Source organism: Trachinotus anak, unplaced genomic scaffold (genome assembly GCF_046630095.1).
Source record: "Trachinotus anak isolate AG129_WGS33_773 ecotype Australia unplaced genomic scaffold, CSIRO_AGI_Tana_v1 ptg000021l, whole genome shotgun sequence".
In the NCBI taxonomy this organism is placed as follows: domain Eukaryota; kingdom Metazoa; phylum Chordata; class Actinopteri; order Carangiformes; family Carangidae; genus Trachinotus; species Trachinotus anak.
This window is the reverse complement of record NW_027273872.1, coordinates 69,820-83,815: the sequence shown is the minus strand read 5'-3', so window position 1 is coordinate 83,815 and position 13,996 is coordinate 69,820. Positions and strand designations below refer to the sequence as shown.

The 13,996-nt window shown below is 38.2% G+C and overlaps 3 protein-coding genes across 4 annotated transcripts in view; 1 reads left to right on the top strand and 2 right to left on the bottom strand.

Moving 5' to 3' along the window:
• Window positions 1-109: 109 nt before the first annotated feature.
• polr2g (RNA polymerase II subunit G) lies at window positions 110-3,977 on the bottom strand. Its single transcript, XM_071458609.1, has 8 exons — window positions 3,677-3,977; window positions 3,271-3,380; window positions 2,552-2,711; window positions 1,518-1,568; window positions 1,337-1,402; window positions 960-1,031; window positions 692-725; window positions 110-445 (listed from the first exon to the last, which is right to left on the bottom strand). The coding sequence occupies exons 1-8, from the start codon at window positions 3,686-3,688 to the stop codon at window positions 432-434; spliced, it is 519 nt and encodes a 172-aa protein (XP_071314710.1). The 5' UTR covers window positions 3,689-3,977; the 3' UTR covers window positions 110-431.
• Window positions 3,978-4,143: 166 nt separating this feature from the next.
• LOC139606421 (uncharacterized) lies at window positions 4,144-7,677 on the top strand. 2 transcript variants are annotated; one of them, XM_071458607.1, is made up of 5 exons: window positions 4,144-4,545; window positions 4,620-4,787; window positions 4,873-4,972; window positions 6,409-6,539; window positions 7,012-7,677. In XM_071458607.1, exons 1-5 carry the CDS (start codon window positions 4,492-4,494, stop codon window positions 7,300-7,302), a joined length of 744 nt encoding a protein of 247 aa, XP_071314708.1. In that variant the 5' UTR covers window positions 4,144-4,491; the 3' UTR covers window positions 7,303-7,677. The 2 variants fall into 2 exon arrangements, with proteins under 2 accessions (XP_071314708.1, XP_071314709.1); XM_071458608.1 differs by having other exon boundaries at window positions 4,183-4,494.
• Window positions 7,678-8,853: 1,176 nt separating this feature from the next.
• Window positions 8,854-13,996, bottom strand: part of LOC139606419 (neuronal acetylcholine receptor subunit alpha-7-like) — a 49,197-nt gene continuing 44,054 nt past the window's right edge. The window contains exon 11 of the transcript XR_011684620.1: window positions 8,854-13,584. The gene's annotated coding sequence lies outside the window, so the exon portion shown is untranslated. The remainder of the gene's footprint in view (window positions 13,585-13,996) is intronic.

Below are 13,996 nucleotides of genomic sequence, written 5' to 3'. Positions count from 1 at the left end.
TTAAAAATGTGTAAATATTAACTACAGGATGCATACAGTCCAATCTGTTTTCACACAGGGAAAGATCATGTTTACATACTGTGATACTTAAAATAGAAAAAGAGAAATGTTCAAGAACAAATAAAATATTTTATTACACTCCACATACAAAAAAAATACACAGTTGAGATCAAAATTATTAAGTCTATGAAAAAATGAAAGTATATGAATTATTCAGTATTGTTGGTTACAGGGATATTCTCTTTGAATTTTGCACTACTTCATTAAAACATACAAATACACACTGTACAGCATAATGATAAAGTAGCTATTGGGTTTCACCACCTGTCACCAAACCATTTTAATCAGTGTAGAAAAATATTCATTTTAACAAAGAAAGAACTAGGCTACTACATAAAATGTCCCATGTGATGTGAAACCTCTGGGGTGAATCAGCTCACAAGACCTGGAAATAAAGGTTGAAGGCAAGTTCAATGATCAGTCACAAATCAAAAAATAAAATACGTTTTCAACAGCATGTCTGCATTTGTGCCACTGCAACCACAAGCCTGTTTTATGAAACCATGAATTATTTTTTCCTTATTGTGTAGAGTATTTTTACATAATGAAAGGAATTTTATCAAATCATGCCCATCAAATGAGCAGATCTACCACATATGTGACCTGTGATCGTCTGTAGTGTAACACTCACCCAGATAATCGTCCATGAGAGATCCAATAGCAAACTGGAAAACAAGGAAAAAGCTTGTTTTTAACTTACTGTAAATTAACCTGCGGTGTGTAATTTCTGTAAACTATTATGCAACAACTGAGATATAGTCACATGTCTTGTTATTAGTAAATCAAAACATTTCTTTATTAAAATTCCTGGGAGCTATTAGTACAGGGTGCAGATCTTTTTTCTTACTGTTACCTCAGATTAAATATATGGTCCACATTTATTTAAAGAAGACACTTACAATGTCATTCTTGTCCACTCTTGTTCCCACAATCTTAAGCCTGATCTCATCGTCTTGCTGGATTACAATGTCCTTGAAAAGAAAAAATAAAACATTCTTAAATGCAAAGCCCAACAACAGTAAAGTGACAGGAGCAAAAAAGCAGCGAGCAGCACTGCAGCTACCTGGCATAAAGAGTGTTTGATGTTCCAGTTCCGATCGCTTACATCTCCTTATAAATACCTTCTTTCACACCAGTGTAACTATAATTGAATAACTGAATTTTAGCCTAAGAGAGGAGCTCAAAATGTCATTTATTTTGTTACACACTTTTGTGTCATATGGTAAGTACTTCTAACGAGTCGCTGGTAATAACAAATGACACTGAATATTCTTACCTCATCAACTGTCTTGTAACAAGGAGGATTAGAATTGGGGTCAAACTCCATTTCTGAGGGGATGGACTGCAAAAAGAGCATTTCTTGTTAGATATATGATGTCAAATATAAATATAAATCATGTATCATATATCAAAGGCAACCATTTCAGTCAACAACTACAGATGTTACACTGACTCACATGGCGAGAGATGAAGCAAGACATGGGACCAATTTCTGTGAACAATCCAACCTGCAAGAAACAAGAAAAAAATATAATTTCAATAAGGCACAAAAGTTGTTCATCAATCCATATTCAAAACATCATCCATGAAAGAGTCATTAACTCTTAACTTAAAGTGTTTACATTTACTATAATAAAGTTCAATCTGTGTGCCTCGACAGTGAATAATTCAATTCATCTTAGGCATGTACCAGAGTAAGGATCTTGGTCATAATAATGACATAAAATGTTATCGTTATAATTAATATAACTGAAATCACAATGCATATCATTTTCCTTTTTAACTAACTGATTGAGTGTTGATACTTTTAAAAGCAAACTTAAGACTTACCTTTTTAATTTGGCTTTTAACTAGATCTTAGTCTATTTTAGGGAATATTATTTATTTATTTATTTTTCATTTTTATCTTCAATTACTTTTATCATTCATTTCGTCTTACTGCAATGTATTTAATCTTCTTTTCACTGAATTTTCTTTTAGGGTTATATTATTTTATTCTGATAGATTAGCTCTTAGTATTTATCTTATTCTTAACAATGCCTTATTATTATTTACTTTGTTCTTTTATCTCAAAGGAGTTTTAAATCGAAAGCAACTGGACTTGGTTATTTGTCTAGGAAGACGTTTCACCTCTCATCCAAGAGGCTTCATCAGTTCTTTCTCGCACCTGACCAGGCTGGGACTGGTCCGGTCAGGCTGGTCAGGTGCGAGAAAGAACTGATGAAGCCTCTTGGATGAGAGGTGAAACGTCTTCCTAGACAAATAACCAAGTCCAGTTGCTTTCGATTTAAAACTCCTTTGAGATACTATGACCTGGACAAATGAGAATATTCACAGGCCTTTGTTCTTTTAGTTATATTATGCTTTTGCTGTTTTATTGTTCATCATCTATGTAAAGCACTTTGTGCTACATTTTATTGTATGAAAAGTGCTATACAAATAAAGTATGATTGATTGATTGGTTGACTGATTGCACTGTACTGCCCCTCACCTTGTTAACCTGAGTGACCACAGCGTCCACCACTTCCCCTTTAAATGGGCGAAACACAATGGCCTTGTACTTGACTGGGTACAGGACAAACCCTCTGCCGGGCTGGATTACACCGGCCCCAATGTTGTCAATGGTGGTGACTGCAATGACAAAGCCATACCTGAAAGAGAAAAAACATTAACATGTATATATCCAACTTTTCCATGCAGGAATGTAAAACTAAAATATTTGTTATGCATATTGATACTGGCATGATAACGTAAAAGGCCACAAACCTGATCTAGTTTTTAAGTGTGTTGTTTTTTTTGGGGTTTTTTTCATGCCAAGTCAAAACTCAGAGTTTTAAGCTAAATGTTTTGGTTATAGATCCGAAAAATTCAAACATGACTAACATTAAGCTTAAGTCCTCAAAGTCATTAAACATGTTATGACACACATAATGACATAATGGCAAGTTCTCAAATAGCACTGAAGGTCCCCAGGCAATTAATACCAGAATAGACGTTAGTGCCTATTGGTTTATTTCTGTGTGTACATAATACACGTGTTTGATTTGAGTTGGAGTTTACTGAACTTTAGTAACTGGTCTGATCTGATCTGATCATCTGATCCAACCTAATATATGTTGGATGTCAACAAAATGGTAAGTTGACACTGTCCAGTCAAATGGTATCATTTAATTGATCTTATGCATATAATGGAGTCTTGCAGTCACTAACTTGCCAGTGCAGGTACCCTCCACCTCTGTGAAAAGCTTCTGCTTCACGGTGTTAAGCAGGTTCGGACCAAAATACCTCGGGTGTAGCAAGATTTCATGCTCCAAAGAAATCTGTGAACACAAAAACGCTTCCACTGTAAGAGATTGCTGAATGTTACAGACGTTTTACTGTTTTACGTACTTATGAACGTGATCCTGCGGGTGTTGATAGTTAGACAGATAGTTAAAGACAAGGAAAAACTAGTGCTTCTTCATGCCAGTAAAACAAACGCTGATTTGACGAAGTTTGGTTTAGCTACATTGCCAATGCTAACCAAGCGGCTATCACGCTTGGCACGCTTTATAAACAAAGGATCCGTTCATTGCTTTTAACCGACTCTAACAGGAAAAATAACACTCATACTTACATGGTAAAACATGCCGGTTATACAATGTTCAATTCAGCCTCGATTAATATTTTTGTTTTGATAAATACCCAAACAGTTTTTCACTTAATGAATGAAAACCGGTGGCTCATTCGCAAGTCGCTTCCGGGGCATCGGGTCAATCGTTGATGACGTCGGCTTTTGCGGTCATTGTCTGTCAGGAACCATGGATGTATTATAAGATCTGTCTGTGGCATAGACGTATATACATATGTATATCTATATGATCTGTGTAACATATACAGCGCAAAATCCACCATAGACACAATTCTAATGACCTCAACCTTGAAAAAATGTTCTATCTGCGTGGTTTGTGGGCTGCTAGCAACAGACTGCGAACTCTCGAACCTGCGGCATAAACACCCCCTGACTACACAGTCTGACCCCTGGCGGTGAGGAGGAATAGTGCACGACAGCGGAGACAGGCAGCAGGCGTGACCCGGTACAGTTCTGTGATTGGATTGTTTGAGAGGAAGGCGAACAACGAAGCAAATCTGAGGAAGGTTTTTAACAACCAGACGAGAGATTAATGTTTAACGAAGTGACAATAATAACAATATATAATCAGCCTTCGGAGGATCATATAACCCTTCACATATAGGCAAACATTAAATGACAGGTGGCTGAAAGTTGGAAAGACTGATAAATAATTTTTAATTTTGCGGCAGTGATCGACTTCCTAAATCATTCTTGGAAGTGTAAACCATCCGAGCTTTTGACACACCCTCTGGCTGCGCTTTCCAGTCCGACGAGACGAACTTAAACCAAAAAACAGGCTGTTTTCTCGACGGATTGACATGGCGAGTAACCTCGTCGCCAAGTTGTTTCGTCCTCCTGCGTTCACACAGCTTGTAAGTTGTCTTAATTTTCTACTTTGTGTTGCCTTTAATCGTGTTTCTGTCTGACTCTCCGGTCCTCCATACAGGTGTCCCTCCGGTCGGGCTGTTTGTCCCGGGGGAGGACAGCAGCGGTGACGGGGACCAGACATTTCTCCAGCGACCCTCCTGGGGAGAAAATCAGTCGCTATCCAGTGCCTTACAAGAAAGACTTACCTTATGATATAGTGGAGCTTATGGAGGAAGTAGAGTCTAAGGTGAAAAAAGTCTTGATAGCCTTTATGAGGCGCTTTGTGACTATACTTTGATTCACTACCTGCTAAACTGTACGTTTTCTTTCAGGGAGGCTTTCTGCCAAATGTCTTCAAAGTCCTCTCTCACAGGCCAGCGGAGTTCAGAGCTTTCTTCGCATACTACAACGAACTCATGAACAAGGAGACAGGTGTGTGTTCATTTTCTCTGGAAGTACAAGCTGTGTTTCAGAGGTGTGTGTTTCACTGTGGCTCCAATTGTGATTAGATAAAAGCATGTCTTAGCATTTCCATTTCATTTCATTTCATTTGGCGATGTTTCTTAGGTGAAAGAAACATGATCGATTATGACGATGTCCTCATGCGAGCATCGAAACTCAGATTGGTCAAAAATTACACCAAGATTACACAGACTAGACCCAAATTATGAGAATAAGGCACCAAGGTTCTGACTGATCGTTGAATGATGGTTATCAGGGGCAATGATCAAGATTTCTGTTTTATCTGCAGTTAACTGCAGAAAGTTGTTAGAGAAAGATGCCTTTGTAGGAAGTGTTGTTGACTCCTTTTTCAGGGCTGTTCTCTATTTGGCTTTGTCAGTGTGGTGCACTTTAATGGCAGCGGGGGCATTGAAAACCTCCTTTGGAGTGCAGGTGGTATACAGTTTGGCGCATAAAATGCACAATACGTAATTTTCTGCCTCTAGGGGTTTCTCAGTCAAAACAACAAAAGACACAATTTGATGATGTTGTGAAGTAGTTTGGGATCATGGGAGTTGTGTTCACCATTATTGCTGTCACTACAGTCAACTACCCCCTTTGGATTCCTTCAGTGTCAATCATTCAGGAAGTTTTTACTGAGAGCCAAATTATCCACAGAGGTCTCCTCCACTCCAAAACAAATAGATTTGTTGATTAAATCTGTTAAAAACAGTGAATAAAGCAGTTTCCCCTTAAAAATCAGTGTTTCTCCAACACTGTTTGGCGGACAGAGGGCATCTCAGAGTCGCTGTGAACCAAGCTTCTGCTAACATTTGCTCAGATTGTTTCTCTGATTAAAATATATAATTTAAAACAAACGAGATCTAAAGAGGGTATAGAGAAAGTATGGCTTAAAACTAGATTAAAATTAAATTTTGACAAACAACTACAGCACTGATGCATGTACAAAGAGGATATGACGCTTTTGACAGGCAATCAACTTACTTACATTGATTCAAATGACAAATTTCTGTAGGCTTGAAAGTTGCTAAAAACATTTTGGATGATGTAAGTACACAACTCAAAAAATATATAACAGGCCATTTTAATGTGGAGAAGTTTCATAGTTTAAACAGGCACAGAGTCAGCCCCCTAGTCTCCCGCTGAATCTGTGGCTTTCAGGTGATCTTGGTACTGAACATATAAAAAATGAAAAGTTGACTGATGTAAAAAAAAATTAAAAAAAAAAAGATCTCATAAGTGAAGAAGCCTTCCCTATTGTCATATTGTAAACTCAGGTTTGAGAAAGTATATCCAACTTCCTGACTAAGAACTCTTTTCTGAGTTGAATTGTGTGAATGTGTCTGTCCATGTGTTGTTGTTTTTTTTCCTGATTTCACATTAATTTAATACCTAATGTCTTCCAGGCAGATTAACCAAGGCAGACCGTGAGCTGATTGTCGTGGCAACCAGCATCCACAACAAGTGTCTTTACTGTGTGGTATCCCACAGTGCATTGCACCGCATCTACTCTAAGAAACCCACTCTTTCCGATCAGGTATCGTTTTTCACTGATTGCTTGTGCTCTGTTTATTTGTCACACAGTTAACTATTGTAGTCAGTTAAAGTTATTTTGGTGAGTTTAGGGACCCAGCTGAAATCAGACGTGTTGTAATGTATGGAAAATATTAAAGCAAATATTAAAGCATTTTATTTGAGTGATCAAAAATAATCAAATTGATCAACACAACGATGTACATTCTAACTCATAAATAACACATATCTCGCTACTGTATGCAAGTTTCACAAAATACATATCACAGTATTTTTGCAATTGGAAGGAAAGGAGAAATATTTAATGTATGATGTTTTTTATATTCCTCTTTGTAAGATACATTTACGGCACTTCAGTCATTTTCATTGCGATATTTCCCCTTCTTTTAAATTATGAGTTTGTATATGTTGTGTTTAATTTTGGTTTCTCTCTGAATTACAATTAAACAATCAGCCCTTTCCCTGCTTTCACCCAGGTCATCGTTAACTATGAGAATGCAGAGCTGGGACCTCGGGAACGTGCCATGCTGGACTTTGCAATGGCTGTGTGTCGCAGCGACACCATCACAGAACAGCACTTTCAGTCTTTGGAAGAAGTGGGCTTTGACCGTGAGGATGCCTGGGACATCGCTGCCATTGCTGCTTTCTTTGCCATGTCCAACCGGCTCGCCCACCTCACCGACATGAGGCCAAACCTAGAATTTTACAATATGGGCCGTATACCACGGGACAAGAGCAAGGACAAGGCAGGGGAAGAGGGCAAGTGAAAAGGGGGTCATGATACAGACAAGATTATAAGAGGTCAAAGGTCACATGTGACACAAACAATATGTTTCACAAGGTAGCTAGACATGTCTCATTTCTGTGTCATGTTCTTGCTTCCCCCTCACATGTGAAAAATCTGATGTTTTACAGTTTATTTGATTTCCTTTTTTATTTGTTTTTAATGTATCACACTTGTTGCATTATTTTGAGCCATTGCAACTGAATCTCATTCTGACATGCACTGTAAGGTGTATAGTCTGAATGACAAATAAAAAGTCTGTCTATATATATATCTATCATATCTTGAAATGAGGTGCAATATCAGATCAACAGTTATAACACCTGAAAGCAATTAAATTTAAACATTAACACTTCAATGTGTGTGTCCTGACATAATTCAGGTACTACAGCAACCTGACTGATTCAGTGGTGGCATGGATGACAGCCATAGACTGACATGGAAAGACAAAATTGTGATGAGTCAAATGATGAAGAAGTGTGACTGTCTTGAGTTTGTGAGATGTGTACCTTGCTGTCAGGGCAGATATTGATTTATTGCCATATGATGGGGACAAGTTAATATTTTTCAGTTAGTTGTACATCAAACTTAATGATTGTACCTCATGAGAGAATTCACAAACATCACTTTGTCTTTTAACTCCCATTACAAGGGTTTTTTTGTATATTAAAACCTATGAAAAATAATCACCTGCAATTCAGAATCTCAAGGCAGCTCTTTGTTTCCGCCTTGAGAAAATCATTTGAAAGATGTCTTTAGTTTGATATGTTGCATAACTAGATATTATTCACAAGCGTTTTCTAAAGTTTAAAAAACAAGTTTTCCAAGCCTCCACTTTGTCTTCTAAATAAACTATATTTTTCTTCATGCTAAGTAAGATTTAATGTTTAATGTAAGTTTTTCTGACCTTACCACTTAGTTCTGACAAATAAAGTGAGACCTACTGAGAATAATTAATTTTGAATAAATCACCTGCATCACAGTCCACTGCAGGCAGGACAGTCAGTGGTGGGACTTCATAACACCACCAGATGGCATCACATCCATATACAGATTGGAATGGTTTAAATGTACACTGGTATGATACAGGTAAAAGAATAATGTGGTCATGACACTAGTTTGCAGGTTGAGGCCTCTTATTCCACAAACATGAACAGGATCATACATGATCTAATTTCTGTGAACAACATTTACCCCTCAGGTTTACTTTCTGGCAACCTACCTTTAATGCAAACATCCCTGTACTGTGTCTTCTAAAGTGATACAAGTCAAACATGACTCCAGGCATTACCAGAAGATTCACTTGTGTGTATGAGCAAACTGCACCCTGCAAACTGTCCTTTTTGAACATGTTTGAAAACTGCCATGCTCAGCTGGAGATCTTCACCTTGGAGAGAAAGTGTCATTTGATATCAGACTGTGAACAGAGCTCTAGTGAGTGATTTCAGATTTTAAATAATGTGTCAGTGTTAACAAGTTGAGAGACAATCTGCAAGACATCCTAACTGAATATTTACTTAAGTGGAATGGGATTCTTCAGATATAAACACACGTGAAACTCCACACATTGTTTAACTATGTGAAAGACAATCTGCTGATGGTGGCCCAGTAGTCGAGTGGTTAGGGCGCATACCATGTTGAGTGTAAGACGCTCTTGGCAGGCAGTTGCTGGTTCAACTCCCGACTGGTCCGACTCTTTCCTGCATGTCATTCCCCTCTCTCTACCCCCTTTCCTGTCAGTCTCCACTTGTCAATAATAAAGGCATGAAAAGCCCAAAAAAAATAAAAATAAAAAAAAAAGAAAGACAATCTGCTGACATCACCAAAGGTTTTGTCTCCCATATGACCCCAATAAAGTGTCATATGTCTCAGAAACTGCTCATGTACTTTAACAGTTTCTCTTTAACCACCAGACCATGTGACCCTCATGTCTCCTATTAGTATTAAAAGGAGACAACAGGCTCCAGACAAGGCTAATTTATGGTCTGGAGCCACCCTGCATCACTCATCTTGTAGCTGTTCAGACCAACAGAATACATCAGGCCAATTTCTGATATCTACTGTTGGCAGAGATTAAACACATGAAAAGGTTAACAGCTTTCAGGTGGAGGCTTTCACTCCTCTCTTATTGCAGTCTGTCAGTACATTGATGGACAAATCAATGGGATTTTATCCCTGTTGCGAATGCTAAGAGGAGTTTGGGGAGGCTTGGCACTGTGTCTTTATTCTCCTGAGGCAGATTAAACCTGTCATGATACACACACACAACACCAAAGAATGATTGGTGAACACCAGTAAAGTTGACATTGCTCATGAAGCTTAACTTCCATGTGGATTCGAAGTACTGTAAATTAAAGAGCAGTATCAACGGGGTTGAGACATCCTGTATCTGAGCAGTGATTCTCAGTGTGATCCAGCAACTTGCAGCAATTTCCAAGCGGATTTTACAAACTAATTTCATTGTCAAACAAAGTAAAGACTGGACTGTGGTCTGAGGTACTTTATATTAATTGTGGTTTGCAGTGTATCCAAAAGTCTTTTCTAGGGTGAAATTTTAATCTCGACTGCTGGCTGCAGAACACATCTCTTCTCTAGAAATTATATGAAACATTTGAAAAATGTGTGACTATTATTATTATTATTATTATTATTATTATGCAATGATAACTATTTTCAACACAGTGATATTTTTCCTTCAGATAAGTGTAATTTGACAGAGTGTAAACCTTCACATACTTTCTCTTAAAGTGCAACAGAAATTTATTTATGTGGTTTATGATATGTTCTCATGTTATGTTCTATCTTTGTGTCTGTGCAGTCTCCAGACTTCGTACATTAAGAGTCAGCCCACATAGCTTGAGGAGAGATAAGAAGTTAAGAGTTTTTGGAAGAAGTGCTTCTCATCTTTTATGCCTCCTCTGGGTGTTCAGGAAAACTTGCCCACTTCAATCTAACACAAGTGTTTGAGTGTTGACAGACAACCTTTTCATTCTTTCACATTTGCTGGGGAGATGAGGAATGGCCCAAAAATGTTAACCAGGAAAACATAATTGTTCTGCCCTAAATTGTGTGTTCGGCTCTTAACTGTGTGGTGAGCAAGCTCGTGTTCACAGTTTACTTTAACTGCAACTTCAAATCCAATATAAAAGCTCATTCCAGATCTTCAACAGTGCATGTAACTTGGATGTGAAGGCTGTGAAGCAGGGAAACTAACTACTGATGTAGTATTAAGTAGAGATACAAAAATCAAGATAAGAAACAAGAGTAAGAGAGAAATGATGACTCTCTAGGAAACTGGCTGCTACTGCTGTTGTTTTTTAATAAAAATGTTAATATGTCTTTTTTATATGAGAAAACCAGACCCAGTGTTCAACAGTAACATTTGAAAAGCAGACACTTGCTTGAATCTCTCTTACTGTACAGTATAGTAAGGAAATGTGTTTTGAATAAAGTGTACTGCCATGATCATAATAGTGCTTTAATGTCCAAATTTATTTTAAGGTACAAACCTACAGTAATAGGTCATACATAAACCTATTTATTAAAATCAACATTTGTGGTGGACAATAGTTCTGGGAAATGAAATCACTGACCAGAGAATTTGACAAAGCATGAAAAAAGCACATCACACTTGATCACAAAATTACAGGGAATAATAAAATGTAGTGACTGTTATACCGATTATATGAGAAATTCGTTTTCCTTTAACTAATGCTTTATTTACACAGTGGGATGCACTCCCACTTTGTGACTCATTGAAGAGAATGCAGATGGGCAGATGAGCTGAAGCACATATGGGACATTAGCAAATGGTCAGACAAAAGGATGAGACCATTATCGTCCCCTGTTAACAGTGTGTCAGTTCCTGTTAAAAATGTGAACATGCATGTATACAAGTCTATGTACACACACACTGTTGTGTTAATATGTGTTTACAGTCTTTTTCCTTCTCAAAGTGTGTGTGTGTTTATGTGTGAGGTGAAGAAGGATGCTCTGTGAGCATTTGCAGTTGGGGTCATTTGCATTAATTTGGCTTGATAGAATTTCATGTTACACAGTGGCTACTTGTCCCCTGTCTATGAATCTAATCCCGACAGACCTACAGAGAGTCAGTCACACAGCAGAGGCATAGAGAGGAAAAATAAAATATGGTCATAGACAAACAGTGCATCAGTTTTTGGTGGACATGCATGTGCACAGGCAATATTGTGGACATATCATTGCAGCAATTAAATGGTTGGTTGCAGTTTCATCCTTCCAATAAACAAAGATATCAGTGTTAAATGTCAGGTTCTGGTGTCAGTCTCTGAAATATGTGATGAGTGAAAAAATAGATTAAAGATAAAGAAAAGAAAGATTGTCCACCATTAACTGAATCGTGTTCCCAATTCCCATCACCTCCAACAACACGAATATCAATCCATGTAATATCCAAAGCTCCTAATACACAAGGTATCAGCAATGTGATATTTTCACTAATATGTAGTTAATTTGTAAAATATTTGGGTTGTTGTAAGCAATTATTGAAAATGTAAGAGATAAATAAATTCAGCAGTTCGTAGGGAAGCATGATACAGGATAGATACAAGAGAAAAGTTAATTTGCACATCCTAAATCTGATCAGGGAGCTGGTAGACCTGTCACAGCAGCTGTCACATGATGCATCATGATGATAAAAGTCACAATGCCACCCACCCACAATTCACAATCCAATATGACTCTTAGGTAAAGGTGTGGCAGCAGCCAAAGGAACTCCAAATAGCTGCCAATGAGCCTGTGAGAGTAGGACATGCTTGATTTCTGCCAACACAGGATCTTAACTCAGGACTAGAACCCAAGTTAACCAAAACTGCTGCATCTGCTGGTGCTGGTCCTCAAAGCTCAGAGAAACTAAACTTCCTGACAAAACTGAAGCAAATACTGATACGCTGCATCTCCACATGGTTGGAGCTCTTTCATACCCTTTTAGTCAACCAGTTTTAGAAGTGTTTCAGATTAGACTGTTCCAGACTGATAATCCAAATGCACATTCACTCAGATTACTTCATGACTGCGGATTACAGGTCATGCATCATCTCATATTTGCTGCAGAAAGAGAGAGAGAGAGATTCATGCCTGTGCTGTTTTTATTTGTTTGCGTATCCTTGCTTGTTTTCTACATTATAGTGTACAGTTTGTTTTTGGCATTTATGGCTGTCTGGGCACTTGGAGACACTGTATGTTGTGCACGTTCCCTGCTTTTGTTGTTATTTTAGAGTATTTAATTTCACAATAAAAGTTTAGGTCAGTGTGACCTGCAGCCTGTCCTCTGAGCTCCAGAGCTCACTGGATCTAATGGCTTTAATATTCGATGGAGCATTGTCTAATCACTATGATGTGTTTCTTTTTTTGGCATCATTCCCATCTTAAAGATCAAAGGCTTCAATCTGCTTTGTTTTTTGCTCTGTTTTCACCATGATTAGGCTTCAGATTATGCTTGCATCTAGGTTGTGATAACTATTTCAGAAGCCTGCTTTCTCTGCAGTTGTCCTTAAAAACTTAACAACATCTTCACTGGGGAGACTCTATTGTAAGTATTTGCAAATGCTGTGCTCATTTGTTTGTGTGTGCCATGAATATGAATGTAATTTAATTCATTTAAATCCACCACAGCTCTTCAGGGTGATTTCCACATTTCACATATAAAGCTAATTTTGGCTCAAAGAGGAGTAAGGGCTCTGCCTGTCAGGAAAACTATTGAGGAGAGTGAGAGGAGACTGATAGATGACAGAACTCCCTGCCCAGCCAAACCTGGTTCTGCTCTCTCATTAGCATTTAGGCACCACCCACTGAAATGAATCAGAGCTTGTTACTATAATGAAAGTGTCACAACCGAATTAATTAAATAATACCTTATTAAATGACTAAAACGTGACACAGCAACAGCAGAAAAATAGAACACGATAAAGAAAACAAAACAGAGAAGAGAAGACAACACAGTGAAAGAAAGTAGAGTAGGATGGTGTTTGAAGGTGGGAGACTGTTTTGACCTGAGGACTAAACAGGTGGCCTGGCAACATGCAGGGCTAGGAGGGGAAAGACGATCATCTGGTGCAGCAGCAGCATCCAGCCGGGCTGTTTCTCAACTCCAACCCCCAGGGGATTGTGGGAGTGATGGATTGATAGGGCCTGGAATGAGAAACTGTGAAGAGGAAGCAAGAGATCTTCTGCAGAGCTGATGTGTTCCTGTACGTTTGAGGATGAATTCCATCCACCCACAATCCACCTGCCACACATACACACACACACACACACACACACACACACAAACACACACACAGTGAAAGCTTCATTTTTCTTTTAACTAATAATGCTGGCCCAGCAGTTCAGCAGGCAGAGGTCGACACCATATTGGATGGTAATAAGATTGAGCTTCAACCCATAACTTTTTTATTGAATTTATTACTTCCCTGCCCTTTCCTCACTCTGCCCTATATTCCACTTCGCTTGTTTGTGGTTTGGGTTTCAAAATAATTTAGTCACAGTATATAATCTACTGTGGTTGCATTATTAAAAAAACAAAAGACAAGCGTCTGTGTTTTGGTTCATAACTGTCTGATTCCCTGTGAAGTGTACATCAGCAGCACGCTGAGCTCAGCAGCCTGACTGTTTGACACTCTCTGAACAGCAATCTGGTC